At 39.0% G+C, this 24,126-nt stretch overlaps 1 protein-coding gene across 1 annotated transcript in view; it reads left to right on the plus strand.

Annotated features, from left to right (window-relative positions):
* The window catches only part of CRYBG1 (crystallin beta-gamma domain containing 1), a 193,408-nt gene that overhangs the window by 65,317 nt on the left and 103,965 nt on the right, over nucleotides 1-24,126 (plus strand). The window contains exon 2 of the mRNA XM_059083840.2: nucleotides 21,452-21,590. Within this exon, the coding sequence (XP_058939823.1) occupies nucleotides 21,452-21,590 (139 nt within the window). The remainder of the gene's footprint in view (nucleotides 1-21,451; nucleotides 21,591-24,126) is intronic.

The following is a 24,126-nucleotide window of genomic DNA, read 5'->3' on the forward strand; positions in this document are numbered from 1 at the left end:
GAAAGTATTCTTTTTCCTTGCAAATTTTAAAAACAAATGGTGTCTTGGAAACTACCCAAGAAAAAATTTGTGACTCTCATGAGATAATTGACAATAACTTGGGGTATTCCAAAATCTAGGTTGGGAAATATTGATATTAGCCTAAGAAATTGGCAAAAGGAAATTGAGACTGGCAGGTAAAAATCTGTGCATTAATATTTTATTAGATTATATAAAAAGGTCTGTCTCATCGTTTAGGTTTTACCTTCTGCCACTGCCACTAAAAATCATTATTTAAACTTCCCTGAGGAGGCTATTAGGAGTTTTAAAACTTTTTAAATTAAATATTTTTCTTATTGGAAGAGACTGTATGACAATGTGGAAAATACTGATAAGAGCATAAATTACTCATAATCCAACTAGCCAGAGATGACCACTGTTAAGATTTTAGTGTATGTCCTTTCCATGTGTTCTTGGATATTTAACATAGTTGATAGATATAGAATTTTTTATTCCACTTTTCAACTTACCATGATATCACAAGCCTTACCCCATGCCTTGAAGGATTAATGATATTCTATAATATGGATGTTCCATAACTTACTTAATCATTACCCAAGTTGGTTGAGTTGTTTACAGATTTTATTATAGATAACACTGCCATAACATCTTGGTAAAAAAACTTTGAATACTTCTTTATTTCCTTATAAACCTTTCCTAGAAGTATAATCACAGGGTACAGGTATATTAACATTTTAAAGTCTCTTGATAAATACTAATAAATTGCTTACTAAATGGCTGTGGCAATTGATATACCTGACCCCAGTAGTATGTAAAAGCATTGAACATTGTTAATTTTAAAATTGTATCTATTGTTACTTTAATTTGCATATTTTAATTACTAGTGAATTTGGGGAAGTATCATCATTAAACATTTCTTTCTTCCTTTGAAAATTATTTATTTCCTTTACCCATTTTACTGGGTTTGTTAATATTTTTCTTATATATTTTATGATATCTTAACCAATTGTTGGATGTTTGTGTTGAAAATATTTTCTTGGCTTGTTATTGCCTTTCACTTTTTAAAAAATGTATAAAAATTTAAACTTTTTGCACAGTAAAATTACCAATAATTTTCTTTTTAGTTTTTCTATTGCTTTTAATCTTAGGAAATTGTTTCCCATCCTGTATTATCTTCTAACATGCCATATAGTGACCTTCTAATCTTCTTTGTGATTTCATGTTTTTATATTTAATTCTTTCAGCCACCTAGCATTAACGTTGCTATATATTGTAACTTTGCTAGGATATAAAGGAGCGGGTGGTATAGAGATATACAGCGCTGTTTGTTAGAGATTCTCTCTTAGTACTCCTGTGGTTCTTGATTTTATTTCGGGGTTTCTGGTTACCCGAAGCAGCATTTTTTCCCCTTCAGGACTTTTGGTGTCTTTTGAGTGCCCTAGATGGCAAAGTGCATTCATCCTTTTCATTTCTCTTTCTTCCCTCCCTAAGGCTTAGTAAAATGCTCCACTCAAACTAGTCCAGACGCACATCTCCTCGGAGGAGGCTGCTACATGCCAAGCTTCATTTAAAAGGAACTCAGAAGGCCCACGTCCCTAAAAATGTCTCCTCCTCTACATTATTTTTCATGCCGGAAACACCTGTTATTTCATCTCTTTGCATTAAAGATCGCCCTCTTCCAGAAATCTTCTTAAAGACACATTCACCTCAGCAGAGTAGCACAGTGTTTTAGTTTCTTCTGGCAGCCATGACAAATTACCACAAACTTAGTGGTTTAGAACAACAGAAATTCATTCTCTCACAGTTCTGGAGGCTAGAAGTCTGAAAACAAGGTGTTGGAAGGACCATCCTCCTTCAAAGCCTCCAGGGAAGCTCCTTCCTTGCCTCTTCCCAGCTTCTGGTCATTGCAAGAAATCCTTGGTGTCCTCAGCTAGCATCACTCCAGTCTCTGTCTCCAGCATCACATGGTTTTCTTCCCTCTGGGTCTGGGTCTGTGTGGTTTTTTTTTTTTTTGCGGTACGCGGGCCTCTCACTGTTGTGGCCTCTCCCGTTGCGGAGCGCAGGCTCCGGACGCGCAGGCTCAGTGGCCATGGCTCACGGGCCCAGCCGCTCTGCGGCATGTGGGATCTTCCCGGACCGGGGCACAATTCCGTGTCCCCTGCATCGGCAGGTGGACTCTCAACCACTGCGCCACCAAGGAAGCCCTGGGTCTGTGTTTATGTGTCCAGATTTCCCTCTCCTTATAAGTTCACAAGTCATTGGATTAGGGTCCAACCAAATCCAGTATGACTTCATCTTAATTTAATTAATTACACCTGAAAAGACCCTGTGTCAGATAAGGTCATGTTCTGAGGTTCCAGGTGAACATGAATTTGGGGGGATACTATTCATCCCAGTACACCCAGTGAGTGAATAGTTCTTTCACATTATTTAGTTTTATTAGATCACCTTTCTGTTTAACAGCTGACATGGAGCCAGAGGAAGATCCTGGGATCTGTAGTGAGGAGGCAAAGGGAGAAAATGCAGGGAGAACTGAGGGGGAGGGGAAAGGGGCCAATGTCAAATTCCACCCCTTTGTCCATGGCTGGTCCTATAACCAGAGAAATGGTAAACCCGCATCTGTTTTGCTTCCTCAGTAACTTCCTTGCATTTTAAGTGGAGAGTCCAAGTGTTTAGTTACGTTGACCAATATCTTCCTTTTCTGTTAGTAACATATATAAATTATTTGATGGGGAAGTAAAAGAATAAAATGAGTAATCCTTTGGAATGATTCAAAAGATTCATGTCAAATCTTTTCTGTTCTCAAAAAAATATATTACATAAATTAATAGTAACTGAAATCATTGGATTTTTTCATATTTGATGTCTAGTGACATGAGTTGTAACTACTAAATTCAATAACAGGAGAAAAATACTTCAACTGTTTGCTAAATAGAGGGAACCCTAAGATTCTGTTAATTTAAAGGGAAAAAAGAATGACAGATTGGAAATTAATTTTGCTTATCATATTATTTTGATTCTTTTTAGTAAAAAGCAATTGCTAAGGCTGGGGAAATGCCAGTAGCCCTTTTCATCCATTTAAAACAATATGCCAAATGAAAATTTTAAATAAAATTTGCATATCTACTATTTGATTTTATAAATTGCTCATTTTTTAGAAGCATTTTAAGTCCCACCATTACCTGGTTTATGCAAAACAAGTTTATTTCCTTTTTGCAGTATTGGCCATATTTAAACATTTTTATTACAGAAACATTATGAAGATATTTTTAAGCAAAGAAAGTGAAGATAGCTCTTCCTTTCTGTTAGCTTGTGGCTGATTTCACAGCCAAACTGTGAGAAAGTCCCTTCCTTCATCTTGAGTGCAGAAGTAAAGCTCTCTTGTATACACAGAGCTTGTTGACTCAAAAGTCCTCATTATAATGATGAGATAACACTGCCTAATTTTAAATCCTGTTAGACAAAATAAATATTTTCTTACACCAGAATGCTTTGTGGTTTAGTGACTCAACTCTCTCTCAGTGCTGGAAATTGGGTTTTCAGTCAGTGCCACAAGAAAAAACTTGTTTTAAATCGGCCCTATCTTAAAAAAAAAAAAAGCATTTATTTATACCTACTGAGTTCAGGTTATAGGGATAGAAGAAGATATGATTCTTAACTCCCCAAAACCCATAGTTGAATTGAAAAATGATACATGTTCACAGAAAACCTAATTGAACACCTAACAAATAATAGTAGGTTGAACCACATGAAATTGCAATATTTGACTGGTTTTGACCTACACAAATGATACTTAAAAATATTCCACCTAAAAGTTCAAAACCAGTTACTGTCACTCACCTGAATTTTGCACGCCCTTTAGTCCTTTGTGTATAAAAAACTGTTGTGCACAACATCCTGTCCTGAGCCTTGTACCTCAACGCTCAGCCTAGGGGATGGGGGGCCAGTGGGTTTTCCCTCTGAGAACTGTGCACAGGCCGTGCTGCCTCTTTTCTTCTGCCCTCGGCTGTCCCTCCCCAGCTCCATTATTTCCACAAATGAGGATTTTCTTTCCTCGTAAGCATAGCCTCACCTTATTTTGAATACTTTCCTCTCTTCCTGTTTCTTTCTAGTTTTCGCCAAGGAAATTCTCTCTCCATCCCTCTCCTCCCTTCCTCTTCCTCTTTTTTTTTTTTTTAAATTTTTGAATTTTATTTATTTTTTTATACAGCAGGTTCTTATTAGTCATCAGTTTTATACACATCACTGCATACATGTCAATCCCAATTGCCCACTTCATCAAACCACCACCACCACCCTCCCGCATCTTTCCCCCCTTGGTGTCCATACGTTTGTTCTCTACATCTATGTCTCAATTTCTGTCCTGCAAACCAGTTCATCTGTACCATTTTTCTAGGTTCCACATATATGCGTTAATATACGATATTTGTTTTTCTCTTTCTGACTTACTTCACTCCGTATGACAGTCTCTAGATCCATCCACGTCTCAACAAATGACCCAATTTTGTTCCTTTTTATGGCTGAGTAATATTCCATTGTATATATGTACCACATCTTCTTTACCCATTTGTCTTTTGATGGGCATTTAGGTTGCTTCCATGTCCTGGCTATTGTAAATAGTGCTGTAGTGAACATTGGGGTGCATGTGTCTTTTTGAATTGTGGTTTTCTCTGGGTATATGCCCAGTAGGGGGATTGCTGGATCATATGGTAATTCTATTTTTAGTTTTTTAAGGAACCTCCATACTGTTCTCCATAGTGGCTGTATCCGTTTACATTCCCACCAACAGTGCAAGAGTGTTCCCTTTTCTCCACATCCTCTCCAGCATTTGTTGTTTGTAGATTTTCTGATGAAGCCCATTCTAACAGGTGTGAGGTGATACTTCATTGTATTTTGATCTGCATTTCTCTAATAATTAGTGATGTTGAGCAGCTTTTCATGTGCTTCTTGGCCATCTGTATGTCTTCTTTGGAAAAATGTCTATTTAGGTCTTCGGCCCATTTTTGGATTGGGTTTTTTTTTTTAATATTAAGCTGCATGAGCTGGTTATATATTTTGGAGATTAATCCTTTGTCTGTTGATTCATTTGCAAATATTTTCTCCCATTCTGAGGGTTGTCTCTTGGTCGTGTTTCCTTTGCTGTGCAAAAGATTTTAAGTTTCATTAGGTCCCATTTGTTTATTTTTGTTTTTATTTATTTCCATTACTCTAGGAGGTGGATTAAAAAAGATCTTGCTGTGATTTATGTCAAAGAGTGTTCTTCCTATGTTTTCCTCTAAGAGTTTTACAGTGTCTGGTCTTACATTTAGGTCTCTAATCCATTTTGAGTTTATTTTTGTGTATGGTGTTAGGGAGTGTTCTAATTTCATTCTTTTACATGTAGCTGTCCAGTTTTCCCAGCACCACTTGTTGAAGAGACTGTCTTTTCTCCATTGTATATCCTTGCCTCCTTTGTCATAGATTAGTTGACCAAAGGTGCATGGGTTTACCTCTGGGCTTTCTATCTTGTTCCATTGATCTATGTTTCTGTTTTTGTGCCAGTACCACATTGTCTTGATTATTGTATCTTTGTAGTATAGTCTGAAGTCAGGGAGTCTGATTCCTCCAGCTCCATTTTTTTCCCTCAAGACTGCTTTGGCTATTTGGGGTCTTTTGTGTCTCCATACAAATTTTAAGATTTTTTGTTCTAGTTCTGTAAAAAATGCCATTGGTCATTTGATAGGGATTGCATTGAATCTGTAGATTGCTTTGGGTAGTATAGTCATTTTCACAATATTGATTCTTCCAATCCAAGAACATGGTATCTCTCTCCATCTGTTGGTATCATCTTTAATTTCTTTCATCAGTGTCTTATAGTTTTCTTTATACAGGTCTTTTGTCTCCCTAGGAAGGTTTATTCCTAGGTATTTTATTCTTTTTGTTGCAATGGTAAATGGGAGTGTTTCCTTAATTTCTCATTCAGATTTTTCATCATTAGTGTATAGGAATGCAAGAGTTTCTGTGCATTAATTTTGTATCCTGCAACTTTACCAAATTCATTGATTAGCTCTAGTAGTTTTCTGGTAGCATCTTTAGGATTCTCTATGTATAGTATCATGTCATCTGCAAACAGTGAGAGTTTTACTTCTTCTTTTCCAATTTGTATTCCTTTTATTTCTTTTTCTTCTCTGATTGCCATGGCTAGGACTTCCAAAACTATGTTGAATAATAGTGGTGAGAGTGGACATCCTTGTCTTGTTCCTGATCTTAGAGGAAATGCTTTCAGGTTTTCACCATTGAGAATGCTGTTTGCTGTGGGTTTGTCATACATGGCCTTTATTATGTTGAGGTAGGTTCCCTCTATGCCCACTTTCTGTAGAGTTTTTATCATAAATGGGTGTTGAATTTTGTCAAAAGCCTTTTCTGCATCTATTGAGATGATCATATGGTTTTTATTCTTCAGTTTGTTAATATGGTGCATCCCATTGATTGATTTGAATATATTGAAGAATTCTTGCATCCCTGGGATAAATCCCACTTGATCATGGTGTATGATCCTTTTAATGTGTTGTTGGATTCTGTTTGCTACTATTTTGTTCAGGATTTTTGCATCTATATTCATCAGTGATATTGGTCTGTAATTCCCTTTTTCTGTAGGATCTTTGTCTGGTTTTGGTATCAGGGTGATGGTGGCCTCATAGAATGAGTTTGGGAGTGTTCCTTCCTCTGCAATTTTTTGGAAGAGTTTGAGAAGGATGGGTGTTAGCTCTTCTCTAAATGTTTGATAGAATTCACCTGTGAAGCCATGTGGTCCTGGACTTTTGTTTGTTGGAAGACTTTTAATCACTGTTTCAATTTCATTACTTGTGATTGTTCTGTTCATATTTTCTATTTCTTCCTGGTTCAGTCTTGGAAGGTTATACCTTTCTAGGAATTTGTCCATTTCTTCCAAGTTGTCCATTTTATTGGCATAGAGTTGCTTGTAGTAGTCTCTTAAGATGCTTTGTATTTCTATGGTGTCTGTTGTAACTTCTCCTTTTTCATTTCTGACTTTATTTGAGTCCTCTCCCTCTTTTTCTTGGTGAGTCTTGCTAATGGTTTATCAATTTTGTTTATCTTCTCAAAGAAAAAACTCTTAGTTTTAATCATCTTTGCTATTGTTTTCTTTGTTTCTATTTCATTTATTTCTGTTCTGATCGTTATGATTTCTTTCCTTCTGCTAACTTTGGGTTTTGTTTGTTCCTCTTTCTCAAGTTCCTTTAGTTGTAAGTTTAGATTGTTTATTTGAGATTTTTCTTGTTTCTTGAGGTAGGCTTGTATAGCTGTAAACTTCCCTCTTAGAACTGCTTTTCCTACATCCCATAGGTTTTGGATTGTCATGTTTTCATTGTCATTTGTCTCTAGGTATTTTTTGACTTCTTGGTTGTGATCTCTTGGTTATTTAGTAACGCATTGTTGAGCCTCCATGTGTTTGTGTTTTTTACGTTTTTTCCCCTGTAATTCATTTCTAATCTCATAGCATTATGGTCAGAAAAGATGCTTGATAGGATTTCAATTTTCTTAAATTTACTGAGGCTTGGTTTGTGACCCAAGATGTGATCTATCCTGAAGAATGTTCCATGCACACTTGAGGAGAAAGTGTAATCTGCTGTTTTGGGATGGAATGTCCTATAAATATCAGTTAAATCTGTCTGGTCTTTTGTGTCATTTAAAGCTCTGTTTCCTCATTTATTTTCATTTTGGATGATCTGTCCATTGGTGTAAGTGAGGTGTTAAAGCCCCCCACTGTTATTGTGTTACTGTCAATTTCCTCTTTTACAGATGTTAGCAGTTACCTTATATATTGAGATTCTCCTATGTTGGGTGCATATATATTTATAATTGTTATATCTTCTTGGATTGATCACTTGATCATTATGTAATGTCCTTCCTTGTCTCTTGTAACATTCTTTATTTTAAAGTCTATTTTATCTGATATGAATATTGCTACTCCAGCTTTCTTTCTTTTTTAAAAAAAAATACATTTATTATTTATTTATTTATGGCTTCATTGGGTCTCCATTGCTACACGTGGGCTTTCTCAAGTTGCGGCCAGCAGGGGCTACTCTTCGTTGTGGAGCATTGGCTTCTCACCGTGGTAGCTTCTCTTGTTGTGGAGCATGGGCTCTAGGCACGTGCTTCAGTAGTTGTGGCTCACAGGCTCTAGAGCGCAGTCTCAGTAGTTGTGGCACATGGGTATAGTTGCCCTGCGGCATGTGGGAATCTTCCCAGACCAGGACTCGAACCCATGTCCCCTGCATTGGCAGGTGGATTCTTAACCACTGTGCCACCAGGGAAGCCCTCCAGCTTTCTTTTGATTTCCGTTTGCATGGAATATCTTTTTCCATCCCCTCACTTTCAGTCTGTATATCTCCCTAGGTCTGAAGTGGATCTTTTGTAGACAGCATATATATGGGTGCTTGTTTTTGTATCCATTCAGCAAGCCTGTGTCTTTTGGTTGGAGCATTTAATCCATTCACATTTAAGGTAATTATCAATATGTATGTTCCTATGACCATTTTCTTAATTTTTAGGGTTTGTTTTTGTAGGTCCTTTTCTTCTCTTGTGTTTCCCACTTAGGGAATTTCCTTTAGCATTTGTTGTAGAGCTGGTTTGGTGGTGCTGAATTCTCTTAGCTTTTGCTTGTCTGTAAAACTTTTGATTTCTCCATTGAATCTGAATGAGATCCTTGCCAGGTAGAGTAATCTTGGTTGTAGGTTCTTCCCTTTCATCACTTTAAGTATATCATTCCACTCCCTTCTGGCTTGCAGAGTTTCTGCTGAAAAATCAGCTGTTAACCTTATGGGAGTTCCCTTGTATGTTATTTGTCATTTTTCCCTTGCTTCTTTCAATAATTTTTCTTTGTCTTTAATTTTTGCCAATTTGATTACTATGTGTCTCGTTGTGTTTCTCCTTCGGTTTATCCTGTATGGGACTCGTTGTGCTTCCTGGACATGGGTGGCTCTTTCCTTTCCCATGTTAGGGAAGTTTTAGACTATAATCTCTTCAAATATTTTCTCTGGTCCTTTCTCTCTCTCTTCTCCTTCTGGGACCCCTATAATGCGAATGTTGTTGCGTTTAATGTTGTCCCAGAGGTCTCTTAGGCTGTCTTCATTTCTCTTCATTCTTTTTTCTTTATTCTGTTCTGCAGCAGTGAATTCCACCATTCTGTCTTCCAGGTCACTTATCCATTCTTCTGCCTCAGGTATTCTGCTATTGATTCCTTGTAGTGTAGTTTTCATTTCAGTTATTGTATTGTTCATCTCTGTTTGTTCTTTAATTCTTCTAGGTCTTTGTTAAACATTTGTTGCATCTCCTCAATCTTTGCCTCCCTTCTTTTTCCGAGGTCCTGCATCATCTTCGCTATCATTATTCTGAATTCTTTTTCTGGAAGGTTGCCTATCTCCACTTCATTTAATTGTTTTTCTGGGGTTTTATCTTGTTCCTTCATCTGGTACATAGCCCTCTGCCTTTTCATCTTGTCTATCTTTCTGTGATTGTGGCTTTTGTTCCACAGGCTGCAGGATTGTCCTCTTCCTCTTTTTCTTTCCTTCTTTGTGTCTTCTTTCATTCCAATATGAGTCATGATCACACGGTCAATGGCTGTAAAGCCCAAGAGTAAAGCTAGTGATACATTTGTCTGGAGGAAAGGGAAAACCATGAGTTCTGATGTGAAATAATAACAGTCTAGATCTGGTAAAAACAAAAGCTCTGTAAAGTCACTTTATAATCTCTGAAAAAAATCTCTAACCATTATCTCTTTTCATCTGAACCTGCTTTTTCTCAATAATCCTTATCTCAGAAAGAGAATAATCTGCCTTTGGGAAAAAGAAAGACTGTTTCTCAGACTGTTTTATTGCTTTCTTGTTTTTTTGTTTTTCTTTGTTTTTACCAATACTGAAACAGTTCTATCTTTCATATTGGCTTTCGTTTTTCCTTTCCTTTTTTCTTTTTTGCTATGGCATACTATTTCAGCTACATGAAATTGACTTTTAGGGCTTATTTGGGAATCAAACCACCATGTATAACATTGTATTTACAGAATAATAAATCAGTCATTAAAAAAAAAAGTTTGGAACACAACCCTTTGGTAAATTAGGATTTCCTTTAGTATAAACCATATATCTAAGGGGTAAGGAAACACAAGATTCATTACAATTAGTGATATTCTGGGGTAAATGACTTGTAATTAGATTTAATAGAATCTGACAGCCAAAGATTGCAAAGAGAAAAGGGAAAAGGATTAATAGGCAGCCCAAGCAAAGACATATAAATAATGAAGCAAGGTGTACATAAGGGAAGTGAAAACAGATTTCTCTGACCATGACTGAAAGGCTGAGTTTGGAGAGAGGAGGGGGGGTTAGAGTGGTGTTGGAGAACCCCTCAGGGTGGGGAATTTGGAGATTGTTGCTAGCATCTCTGTAAGGACTTTATTAAGCTAGATGGAGAGTAGGGACACAGTGATAATCTCTTGTTGCCTCATATACCTGAGAGTTTTCAGTTCATGAGAGCCAAGATGATAAATATCAGTCTATTCTCAGATACAGCTTCCCACCATCTTCAGTCAGCAATCTGGATTCCTGATATGTTGGCAAGATGTTTTACATTATTACTTCTTGTTAGAGATGATTTTTAATTAGAGTTTTCTTTTGTAACATTATCACCAGTTAAAGACACTAATTGAACTTATTCATTAAGTAAATGATAACAGTTCTAGTCACTACCAAAGGATATATCTAGGAGGCCCTTGTGGCATTTACCCACCTGGTGCAGGTGGATAGGTGAAGCCAAAGATGTAATTCAGGCAATTATGTACTAATTACTGTGCATGTTACATTAATCATCAAACAACTGCCAGGTATTTGGAAATCCAGTAAGTCAAACATAATGAAATTGACAGTTATGAAAATTAATGTAAAAGCTAACCTCCATAAGAATTATCTTGAAAAGTAAAAACAAGAGATGAAGAGACTCATCCTCATATTTTAAAATAGTTTTTTTAGTTTCACATTATCATCAAAGGACATTTACTATAAGCACCAGATTGTGTGTGGGAATGTTTTAATGTTTTACAAGTAACGTTTAAAGACTCAATTCTCACTTTCAGGTTTATGAGAATTACGGACCATCATATAGTAAAAACATATTGATTAGAACCTTTAAATCTCTGAATTATAACTGTGAGAATTTTCAGAGTATCTGATTTGTAGGAAAAGTAAGTATTTGTAAGTTCAGGAAATGCTGTAAATACTAAACGTTATTGGTATGAGGAACAAATTATACAATTTCTCTTGAAACTTTATTGCTTCTAGAAATACTACAAAGTAATAATGTTTACAGCAATGCAAGTATTATCAAAGCTCTGGATTGAGGAAGATAATTCTCTGAGTGCCTGGAAGGACTAACTAAGGCAGAAGAGTTCAGTGCCAGGTTATTTAGGGACCCCAGAGTTTCATAAACTCCTAATTGTCATGGCACCAGAGTCATTTTGGACTAGTGAGGTAGGTGGGGCAAAGGTAAACAAAGGAAGCAGATGGTGCATAGTAAAGGTGCTGTAAAGTCAACTTCAAAGTATGTGACATCACCATAGACTTGTGGAAAATAACAACAGACTGACCAGCCTAGAATGCAGCTGTCGTGGTTAGGAAGAGGTGCTTTTGAACTAAAGCTTTATGTTGACATTATTTGAAACAGTCGTAAACAGCAGCAGGCTCAGCAAGCTGCTACTTATGAGTAGTTATAAGCTACTAGTTATGAGTCAAACCATCTTTGCAAAAGGGGCTTTGTATTCTCTCACCCAGGAAGTCCTTACTGAATGTCTGTGATGTGACAATGTGGTCAGATGCCGTGTCAGAAACAGAAGGAATTATATACACAAAGGAACTTCCTCTTTGGGATGAGAGAAAGAACCATCTGTGATTATGATAAAGCTAAATTACAGTAAAATTGCCTGTGACATAGGGTGTGTAGGAAAGCTATGTTTGAAAAGGTAAATTGGGTCCAGAAGGTAGAAGAGCTTGAATACTAAACTATGGAGTTAAGACTCTTCTGTACACAGTGCTGAACCATCTAATGGTTTTCAAACACCAATATATACCAGGAAGATCAATCTATTCATAACTTTAGAATGGGTTAGAGGATGCAGGAGAGACCAGATAGCAGAGAATAGCTGGAAAACTCTGTAAATTGAAGCGACAGTGAAGTTAGGAAGTAGGATAATGGTAGTTGGAATGGACAAGGGTAGATGGACATCATACTGGCAAGGTGAAAGCATGTTCCATGTATTTATAACTTCCACTCCATCACTTCCTCCTCTAAAGATTTACAGTTTATCTTGAATTAACAATGTAAATAAGTGAAGATAAGAAAACTAAAGGAGTAGTAGTGTGATAAGGCCAGAGAGACAATTACTTTACAGAATGTATATGATTCTGTATAATTAGTAACATTTTTTCATGGTCAGGTACACAGTCCACGTTGTCTGAAAGACAACTGGTGAGGAAAGAACAGGTTTATTTGGCACTTAAGAAAGAGAGAAATTTTTCCTTTCAGTCCCTACAGAGAGAATATTAAATAAGACGGTGGCTTACACCCTTCTCAGTTTCCCTGCAATATGTTCAACAAAGAGGTCTCAAAGCAAGCTCAGGTATGATGACAAAGAGCCCCTGACCAGTGATCGGAGGTGGGGTGCTGGGAGCAGGAGAGCTCAGGGATAACTCCCCAGAGTTGCCTCTGGTGATTCGGGATTGGTTTTGTACCCTTGTACATATAACTATATTCTGCTAAGTTTCCTGCTCCTTGCCTGCTCCATGGTTATATAATCACCATTAGCTTTGTTTTGTGTTGCAAAAGACAGCAATTTGAAATACTATTTCTTTCATTATTTATTAGTTATTTATGAGCTTAGTAAAGTCATTAGTCTTTCTTTGGGGGTTATATATGTCGTCCAAAGAAGAGCTACATTTTCTCTGCTATTAGGTTATAGACATTTGAGTAGCCTTAAAAGAAAAATACCAGCAATCAAGAAAACATTTTATATTTTGATAACTAAAAACTAAACTTGTCCAACTGGAATATTATAAAGAAAAGTTGAAATAAAATGCCAGAATCTTCAGCAGCTCTAAGTGAGAGTATATGCAATCATGCATGAAACACAAGACTCCTGATGAACCTAAGCCATTCCTTGAGATACAGACCACGAATCCTCAGTTCTCTCGGGGTTTTGGGCAATGATTCCCCGGGTGGCTTGTTTCCTGGTCCTCTTTGCTCTTGCTCAGATTGAGATCGTTCTTTCCTCTGGGACCAACACTAATAAAGCCAAACCTTGTTGAGCCCAGCCTGGTTCTGGGGGGGGCTTCATAGTTTGTTAATCATGAGAAGTGATCCCAAGTGACCAAAATTTATGTATTATTATTGGTCCTGAGATAGCTTAGTTAAATTTCACACACTCTGTAGCACCCAAAGCCTAGATGTCACTACATGGAACTACTAGGGCAAAACCTAGCCTTTGTAGGAGAGAAGATGATCTGCATTCCCAGTGGTCAGATATGAGGGGAACTTGGACAGACATGAGGGGAATTCTGTCCCACCCAGCACATTGGGAGATGGTTCCCAGCTTTCTAGCTGCCATTTAAAGCATTAAGTTTAGTGACACACACTGCAGTGGGGTTTGATGGCCACTGTATTTTTTGGTCATTTATAGTTGGGTTTATATTCTATTTCAGAAATGGTAACTGAAAAATAGTTTATTTTTATGGAAATAATGAGCCATAGAAGAATGTTTTATCATTTGTTAGTGGCATCTGCCAGTTTCCTTGGCAGTGCCTAACAATAAATATCTTTATTGCTTAAAAAAAAAAAAAAAAACAATCAAGGGGCCCAGAAAGATGGAGGCAGTGGGGAGCAATGGAGGCCAAACAAACCAGGGTGCGTTACTGTTTAAAAAAACACTACTAAAAAGGATGAAAAGATTGATGCTCTAGTGCAACCACTAGATGGCAGCTTTTCTGCATTAAAAGCTATCACCGTTTGCTAACACCAAATACTGGTATTAATGATGTAAGTACTCTTTATATGGCTAAAACTATGAGGATGTTTTGGATTTTCAAAACTTGAATGAGCATAGAGAATTTATTCATTTCTCCATCCAACTAGGGATTTTGTGATCATAAAACTCATCTACAGAGAATTTGAAATCAGTCTCTAAACTAGGAGTCAGATGGGTTCTCTACCCTCAACTCTGCCAATAATTAGCCCTGTGACCATGAACAATGAATGCCTCTGGTCCTCAATGAACTCAACTGCAAAATGAGATGATTGGGTCACTAGATTATCTCTGAGATATCTTCCAACTCAGATATTCTCATTTCTATATCATTTTGATATAGATTCTCATATCTATATCATCTATATCATTTTGATAAATATGCTAGCTCAAAATACAATCCACATGATACCTAGTAAGTTATTGTATTATTCAGCAAATGTCAACTGATATTCATAGGCATAATTAACATAGATGATACTTATTGAGCACCTACTATGTGGCAATACTAGGCTAAGTGTTTTATGAGCATTACCTAATTTAAGTCTCACGACAGTCTGATTCTAATCCCCATTTTGCAGATGAGGAAACTGAGGCTGAGAGAAGTTAAGTAACTAACTAGCCCAAGATCACATGGCTAATGGCTAGGCTGGTATGAACACTCTGAAATCAGTGTGTATACCATTGCTATATTTCCTCTCTAATTCAGGTGAGAAAAATACAAATTTGAATACATCATTGCTTCTGAAAGAAAAACTCATTCTGTAAATCCAAAATCCTTGGTTTTCCAAGGGAAATATATTAGGGTTTTGTTTGTTTTTTTGTTTTTATTTTCCTGGAGATAGGACAGATTTACTTGGCTCTATTGTCACACTGTCATTAGATGCCTCTTTGTGAGCCTTGGCAGAAAAGCCTAACATCCAGTTTCATGCACATGGGTAACCAGCAGGCCCAGGGCCCTGTCAGCCTTGTGGTTTCTGAGAGCCAATGTCTCTTTAAATGTGCAATGAGGGACTGCACCAGGTAATCACTAGGGACCTTTCCAGGTCTAGAATTATCTGATGGTGTGTCCATAATCTGATACAGGGTCTAATATTAGCAGGAAAGATGTTGCTCAGTATATGGTAGCTCCCTACCATTTAGCAGTTGCAGCAAGGAAATACTACATGTACTATTTAGTGCTGTTTGTTAGTAAATTAAGTTTCCTCCCTTTCTTTGTGGCCCACAAACTGACATAGCCTTACAACCACTGCCTTAACTCAGAAGAGTGGTTCTAACATCTGGTGTTTTCAGCTCTCTTGGAGATGCCTTTTGGTAACTTTCAAGTCACAACTCCAAGGTTTAGTAGAACATACAATGAATTCTTTGAGTAGCCACTAGATGGCAGTAGAGCATCAATTTATACCCTAGCGTTAATCCCAAACCTTTAGTTTTCTGTCTCATTTTATTTTACATGTACATTATCTCTGAAGCAAGAATTATTAGATAGAGAAACTCATAACTTGCTTTATATTGGGCTACACATATTAAAATGTTCAAGGAACAGCTTGATGGAGCAGACCAGATCAGGAAAACCTGAGGTGGATTTATAGGAAGCAAACAAAGCTGAAGTTTCATGGGCAACTCCAATGCCTTAGGAGGGGCCCTAGTGCTATAAATTTTGAAAAAGTAAGATATTTTGTTTTCTTTTTCTTAAAGAGGCCTCCAAAATTATATAAGCTTCAAGCCTCACAACGCTGGAATTTGTCTGGAAATAGCCATGTGGCTCTTTTAATTTAGGAAAGGGTAAACAATCTTGCCATTATTAATTTCCTACCTACTTAATCTCCAAGGACAAGGGCAATCTGGTTTTTAAAAGCAAGCCAAATAAAAAGGAAACAGGAAATAATGGAATGAGTGGGCCAATATTCCACTTGTTTATGAGTCTGAGTAAAATAAAATACTTAACACTGAAACACTTTCACTTCTGGCAGCATAATACCTGTACTAAAAAAAAAGGAAAGTACAGATTATAAATTAGCAAATTAGTAAATTATCCTCTGCTAAAACTCCAGACTGGTATGGCAGTGTTTGAGGATTTGATTTTATTCTGTCTTATTTTTTAACCCCAGAAGTGTTGTGCTTAATAAGAGACCAGTAGTGACTATTCAGAAAGGAAAGTCTACTTCCATTTATAAATCTTAAATTTCTCACCAGGGGGCTATGCTTAGTCTTTCTTAAGACTACCAACAGCCTACTCATCAGGAGTTAAACTGAAATGTACCCTTTGAAAAAGAAAAATGAACTTTCCAATTGATCTTTCCTGTTGCAAACACTTACTAAGATTTTCTTTTAAGCTAAGGGGACTTATCTATGTCTAGTTCCATCTGTGACTATTATTCACAATTAAAATATTTTGTCCAAGCAATGAGCTCCTATGTCTACTAGACCTTGATATCCTGGGGACTTGGAGTGGGTTTCTTCACCTTTGTGTCCTTGGGTATATGACACATGGCAGGAAATCTAAAAATGCTTGCTGAAAGAATAAAAGCTAGATATTATTTCAAAGTTAATGTAGGGCTTGGGGGTCCCTCCAGCATGATACTAGGTGTATTATATCTGTGTCATGTTTCGCAAAGGTTGTGTTTCAGGAGACACACTTGTGTAATACGTTTGCCATGAGTAGAAGTTCTGTGTCTGACATTAGAGAGGAACTAGAAAATGCTCACAGGGTGGCCTGTGCGTCTAGGGGGAGAAGCTCCTAAAGCTGAGCTTGGCTTGTGAAGCCCTCTCAGCCCACACATCCCGTGGCCTTTCTTCACCTCCCAACCGAGTCCTGGAGCCAACTTTGAAATAATGACACCTGTGACCAGGTGCTCAGCAGGACTGCTTGGATCTGGATCTGGAAGAAAAGGAATTCAGCCAACCCCTCATCCCCCTCCCCTCCAAGGGAGGTCAGAGGTCACTGGCTGTAGCACAAACTTGGCAATTCCTGGCTTGGGAAATACAGATGAAGCAAGGACCTTGCCTGGACTGCCTGTCAGGGTCATCCCCTTCCTCTGACCACTGAGAAGCTAAATCTGCCTTCTGAGATCATGACCTGAAGCATATAGAATTGACCTTTGGATAGCAGGCTAAGTCTTGTTAGTTTATCCCCAACTCAGGAGGGCAAGTACACTGCCTGGGTTCAACATGCAATGAGGCCAGAGTCATGAATGTTTCTGCTTTGGTAACTCAAATTCAACCATGAGTATATATCAACTCCACGTCTATCTACCAACGGTGTAGTAAGTGTGGGGAACGCGTCGTAAGACGGGGAGGTGAGGTTACCCACCAACATCCATGACCACTCCCCCCCTACTCCTCTCTTCCTAATAGAACACCAGCTTGTTCTGGTGCCCACTCTGCATGGTGATGTCCTTCAGGCCCCAGCCTCAAGGGGGTAGGTCCAGTGATTGTTTTGGTGGAGGCATGAGACACGCAGAGAAGTCTGCTAGGTGGTTTCTAGGGAAGACTTCCTTACTTCTTTATATATATATACACACACAGACACACATATTTTTTTTTTTTTATATTGGAGCATAGCTGATTAACAATGTTGTGATAGTTTCAGGTGCACAGCAAAGGGACTCAGCCATACATTTACAAGTATCCATTCTCCCCCAGACTCCCCTCCCATCCAGGCTGCCACATAACATTGAGCAGAGTTCCCTGTGCTATACAGTAGGTCCTTGTTGGTTATCCTTTTTAAATATAGCAGTGTGCACATGTCAATCCCAAACTCCCAAGACTTCCTTACTTCTGAGAGAGAGACACACAGGAAAAGATAGTCTTTTCGTCCCCTGGAATTATCGTATCTATCATATCTATACGTAATGACCAGAACTGTAGCAGCCACTCAATTCAGCAGCAGCTGAAGAAACTGATTAAACCAACTCAGTCCACCCTTCTCATTTATATGCAGTAATAAACTTCGTTTTTGATTAGGCTTCTGTGAGTTGGAATTTCTGTTACTTGCAGGCAAAAGAATCTTATACTATAGGCAGGGATTGGATCACAAGAAAAATTTAGAAAAAAGAGCACCCTTGCTAGCTTTTCATCACACAATACATAAGTATCTACCAGGAAGGGAGAACTCCGTTTTGGAACTCTGCCCACCTCCAACAATATAAAGCTTAGGAAGCACATGTAGTTCAGGTGTATCACTGCATCACTAGATCCATTCGATGGCATATATTTTTTTCTTCAAAAAGAAAAAATATTAAAAGTGGCAGACTTTCTGTACATTTCTTGTTACTTTTGCAATTTATAAAACTGCAGTGGTTGGAATCCATCTTCTGTCCTGAGTCTAAGCTCGTACTGCTTACCTCACAATATGCCAATAAATCGAGAAGTGAGGTGTTGACACAAGGAATACGATTTTATTTGGGAAACCAGCAGATGGAGAAGATGGTGGACTAAGGTCCCAAAGAACCATCTTGCCTGGGTTTGGATACTAGTTTCTTTCTTTTTTTTTTCTTTTTTTTTTTTTTTTGCGGTATGCGGGCCTCTCACTGCTGTGTCCTCTCACGTTGTGGAGCACAGTCTCCGGATGCCAGACTCTGGAGGGGGTGTGTTAATTTCTTCTTTCCTGCGCCATTTTCAGGTGGGCCTGGTGAGGATGTTTCCTGTGAACTTAAACAAAGGTATTTTAGCTTACCCCTCAGGCTTGGGAGGCAGGGTTCCCAGATATGGGCCATTGTGTATACTTTAAACTATAGGCAATGTCTCTTTAGTGATGAACTTGTAACAAAAGCAACAGAATACGAAAAGTTAAAGTAAAAGAAATAGATCCAATATGGAGTCAGATTTGTTCTTCCCCATTATAGTCCTAGTGGTCTTCACTTGCTTGCTGCTCTTCTTGGCTTATTTGTGAGCAGAAGGACAAGGACTGTGGTTTTAGGGTCAGTGGACCAATTAGTAAAAATAAGTCTTGATGCAGACGTACAAGCGTGGTTAAGTCTTTAACACCTTCTCAACTCTAAGATACTTTTCAGTTGTCATGTGATTCTCTGGAGCTAGGTGTGTTTTTCTTTCCCTTTATACATGCCATCTGTAATCCTAAGGAGAGATTTTCCTTAAAGGTGAACTTCAGTGCTTTCTTTCTTTCTTTTTGTTTTTTTGGTACGCAGGCCTCTCACTGTTGTGGCCTCTCCCGTTGCGGAGCACAGGCTCCAGATGTGCAGGCCCAGCGGCCATGGCTCACGGGCCCAGCCACTCCACGGCATGTGGGATCCTCCCGGACTGGGGCACGAACCCATGTCCCCTGCATCGGCAGGCGGACCCTCAACCACTGCACCACCAGGGAAGCCCAGTGCTTTCTTTCAGAGGGTAGAATTTTTTTTTTCTAAGTCCTTATATATGACATAGATGTTGCAAGAAGGAAACAGTTCAGAGGGGTTACTTATGCAGAAAGAAATTGTGACTGGGCTAAAGAAATGATTTTTTAAATTTCAGTTCCCACGGAGAAGACACAAAGAAATTGTTGCTGCTAATATATCTTCACATTGTCTATAACACAAAGAATAATGTTTTCTAAAACAAAGAGGTACAAGATGAATTTCTTTAAATTACTCCCATACAGCCTTAATTTCTCAGCCTTAATTATATGCTTAAGAAATATATCAACCTGGACTTCCCTGGTGGCTCAGTGGTTAAGAATCCGCTTGCCAATGCAAGGGACTCAGGTTCGATTCCTGGTCCGGGAAGATCCCACATGTCGCGGAGCAACTAAGCCCGTGCGCCATAACTACTGAGCCTATGCTCTAGAGCCCGTGTGCAAAAACTACTGAAGCCTGAATGCCTAGAACGCGTGCTCCACAACAAGAGAAACCACTGCAGTGAGAAACCCAGGCACTGCAACGAAGACTAGCCCCCGCTAGCCACAACTAGAGAAAGCCCACGCACAGCAACAAAGACCCAACACAGCCAAAAATAAATACATTTTTTTAAAAAGAAAAAGAAATATATCAACCCTTGTATCAGTTATAACGCTGCTCAACTACAGATAATAGAGAACACGTGACTCAAAGTGGCTTAAAGAATAGGACATTTATTATGCAACATAACAAGAACTCTAGAGCTAGGGCAGGTCTAGGGTTGGTTAATTCAGCTACTCAACAATGTATTTGAAGACTCAAGTTGCTCTCGTATTTCTGCCCTGCTTTCTCCTCCATCTATTCTCCATAGGGTAATGCCACTTCTGGTCCCAGGACGGCTGTCACATTCATCACGTGCAGTCATGACACTGGCTTTCAGGGAAGAACTATTGCTTTCTGTAAACCTTCTTTTAAGAGAAAGACCTTCTCCTGATTCCTTCAGCAGATGTCTCTCTCATATCAGTGGCCAGAGTTGCATCAGATAAGTAGGGCAAAGTACAAACACTTTAAGGGTGGGGTGGACCTAAATCAGTGTGGTGATATCAGCAAGACAGATATGTATGGGCATATGTCTGAGTCAGTTACTGGCGAGCGCAATGGACACCAGGATTAGACCAATTGTGATTGATTATCAGGGCAGGAAGCAGCTTCCTCTGAAGCACATGGATATCTGAACAAAATCAGGGTTATTAGCAAAGAAAATGTGTGTTGGGGTGTGGTAGTTAGGCTGGGGGTTTAGATAAAGGAAATGGTTTGGGACTAGGCAACCACCAGTGTCTGCTAAAACTCTACCTTCGTTGGTTTGCATTCCTTTTATCTATTTTATTTATTTATTTTTTAATTTATTTATTTTTTTGCGGTATGAGGGCCTCTTGCTGTTGTGGCCTCTCCCTGTTGTGGCCTCTCCCGTTGCGGAGCACAGGCACCGGACACGCAGGCTCAGCGGCCATGGCTCACGGGCCCAGCCGCTCCGCGGCATATGGGATCTTCCCGGACCGGGGTGCAAACCCGTGTGATTCTCAACCACTGCGCCACCAGGGAAGCCCTGCCTTCCTTTTAAATCTAATAAATATTATAATCCTGGGAACAGTTTCCTTTGCCTGGCATAGCCTAGATTCCTCCCCTAACTGGGAGTCAGTTTCCACTTTATTTCCAATGTTCAGGAAACATACAAATGTCTTTTTTTTTTCTTAAGAGCAATGACAGCAGAGCAACCAAACAAATATAAAATGAAATTGTATTGCTTTCATGTCAAAATCTAACCATCTAGCAATTTACCTATTTACCCATCTATCTCACTTTGTTTTCTGCACAGGGTTTAAAAGAATTCTGTTTATAAATGTGTTATGAGAGTACCAAGTTATCTACAATCCTGTGTAGACTTTGAAGAATGATTCATTATTTTGGTTGATTGGAAATATACACAGGGAAGTGTGCCTTTGGGCTTCTTGATTTTCCAGCATCCTTGATAAGTTGTTTCCACTCTTTACAGAGCTTTGGAGGTAGTGGATGGAGGCCATGTGGCTGGAGAGTGCCAAGAATTTACATTGCACTGCGGGGAGTCTCGGTTCTGTTACACTGCCTGTGAGGTGCCTGGTCCTTTACCTACAGAGTCTGAAATGTTTAAAAAGGTAATGCTTCATTTCCAGTATTTGGCTCCCAGGACTAAACACTTTAATGAATTAAAAAGTGAAAAATAACCCCTGTCTGATTGAAAAACACATACTTGAAAAGAACGTAGATGGTAAATGGGTCATTATATATCAAAGCACCAAGATAATAAGGATCAAGGGATAAGTTTGAATCTTTGCTCTTTGCTGCCTTCAAATGTTCTACCTCGTTGTCCTGGGTGCCTTTTGCCTGCCTTTTTCCCTTTGTATACCTTTAACTCAAAGGTATACAAAATAAAATGACATCAATATTTGGAAATAGTGGTTCATTCCCATAAAAGGCATTTTTACTACTTCCCTACAGTAAGGCATTTAGTGTTGTTACCAGTCTATCGGTAGTTACATCTTAATATCTAGATGTTTGCACAGAAAGTTCTGACTTAACTATATTGCCTTAAAAGAAAAGTTTTCCCCAAAGTGGAAGATAACATGTTTGCATGTTAACTGCATCCTTTCACCCATGAAAAAACATGGCTCCTGTCCTTGCCTGCAGGCAACAAAGTAGAATAAAGTCTTGAGTCACAATGTGAGAGCTGCTTTAGCTGCCAGGCTTTGAAGGTTGTATAATACATTTCTTGTTATAACTTATTATAAGATCACTGAGGGTTAGTAATGAAAGATATTTTGTCATGAAAGACATCCCCCTCCCAAAGGAATTTGCTTTAGTAATGCTATATATTAAAAGTGAAAAAATTACTTAGTGCAAGGTGAAAAATTTTGGAGATTGGATGCACAACAATGTGAATGTATTTAGGACTACTGAGCTATATACTTAAAATGGTTAAGATGGGGCTTCCCTGGTGGCGCAGTGGTTGAGAATCCGCCTGCGGATGCAGGAGACACGGGTTCGTGCCCTGGTCCGGGAAGATCCCACATGCCGCGGAGCAACTAAGCCCGTGAGCCATGGCCGCGGAGCCTGTGCTCCGCAACGGGAGAGGCCACAACAGTGAGAGGCCCGCATACTACAAAAAAAAAAAAAAAAAAATGGTTAAGATGGTAAATTGTATGTTATGTGTATTCTACCACAGTTAAAAATGAAAATGAAAAAATATCCTTACTGGTGGAAAGCAGTAAGAAAAAAGGACATGATGCGATTATAAACTCATATTTTATATTTTATTAGAAAATGACAAAAGTAGGTAGGGAACTTCAACAGAAAATGCTTTCTAACTCAAAGTAGCATAATATCAATCAGAGTACCAGAAATATAAAATTAAATTTTATAAAATGTTGAAATTAAAATATCAAATTTAAACTAAAAAGTTAAATAATCTGGCTTCCTATAATTTATGCTCACTTTCAAATTGGTTTTGCATTTTGTTCTTCTTTCTCTATAAGAAATAGTTTATAACTGGAAACAAAACCTGATAAATCCAGTCACTGGCCCTGAGTTTCGAGTTGTTTTCTACATTTTTCCTTTAATAACTTAAAAAAAAATAATTCTGCAAGTATCTTGCCATTAACTATCCTATGATGTTTACTGAAGTCCAGGAAACAATTGGTGGCAGCATTCAAAGTTGGGGCAAAAAGTAAATTCCCTGAGAAGGACAGCAGTGAAGGGTCTGCAGTGCCCCCTCCCTTGGTCTGCAGTTCAGCAATAGCCGTGTCTTCTTCATAGTACCCTTATCCCATCTAGACATGCTCTCTCAACCCTTGCTTGCTGTCCCAGGCTGCAGTCAAGGAGCCCTGAGCACCAGGCAGCTCATGGGAGAGGCCCCAAGGCCAAGCCAGAGAGCTCAGTCCCATGAAGGCTGGCAGGGAGAAAGAGGCCAGTCGGTACACCTGGGGAAGGCAGAGGCTTGGGACCAGAAACGGATGAACTGGGAGCCCAGTGCAGGAAGGGAGCCAGGGCAGATAGAAGCAGGGTAGGAACTGGACAAAAGGAGCAAGCAGAGGCAAAATATCCTTCTGGCTACACTGTCTCCACGTGTTGCCTGAAATGGGGTCAGCCAGGCACCGCCTGTACTCTCTACCTGGACCACACCCTCCTGCTCAGAGATGGTCAAATGTCCACGTCAGGAAGAACTGGCTCCCGGGTCCACTTCTGGATCTGCCTGTTTTCCCCTCCCCTGCTCCCCGCCTCCATCAACCCTCTTTCTTCCTCCTGCTTGCTCTGGGCTCTAGCTCTCTGGATCTTTCTCATCTGCATATTCTATTAGGGCTGGGAGAAAGGAAAAGGCATGGAACAGACGTTCTCTTGCCTACTGATGTGTTCTCAACTTTATGTCTCTTGAGATCATGACTGAGAGGAGTAACCAGACCATTGTCAGAAGTGCAGGACAGCCCCACACCAACAGCCTGGCCAGTAGTACTGGGGAACAGAAGCTAACTCCATGTAGATTCTGGGTAGTTCGTACCTACTGTGAGTGCCAGCATGTCAGGGCGCCTCCCATACCTTCCAAAGGACTCTTCTCTTAATCCACTCTGCAGCAAGCCTGGTCATTTCCTGCAGGATTCAGCAGATTTACTAGGCAGTTGTATCAGGGCCACCCTTGGC

Source organism: Kogia breviceps, chromosome 13 (assembly GCF_026419965.1).
Source record: "Kogia breviceps isolate mKogBre1 chromosome 13, mKogBre1 haplotype 1, whole genome shotgun sequence".
Taxonomy (NCBI): Eukaryota; Metazoa; Chordata; class Mammalia; order Artiodactyla; family Physeteridae; genus Kogia; species Kogia breviceps.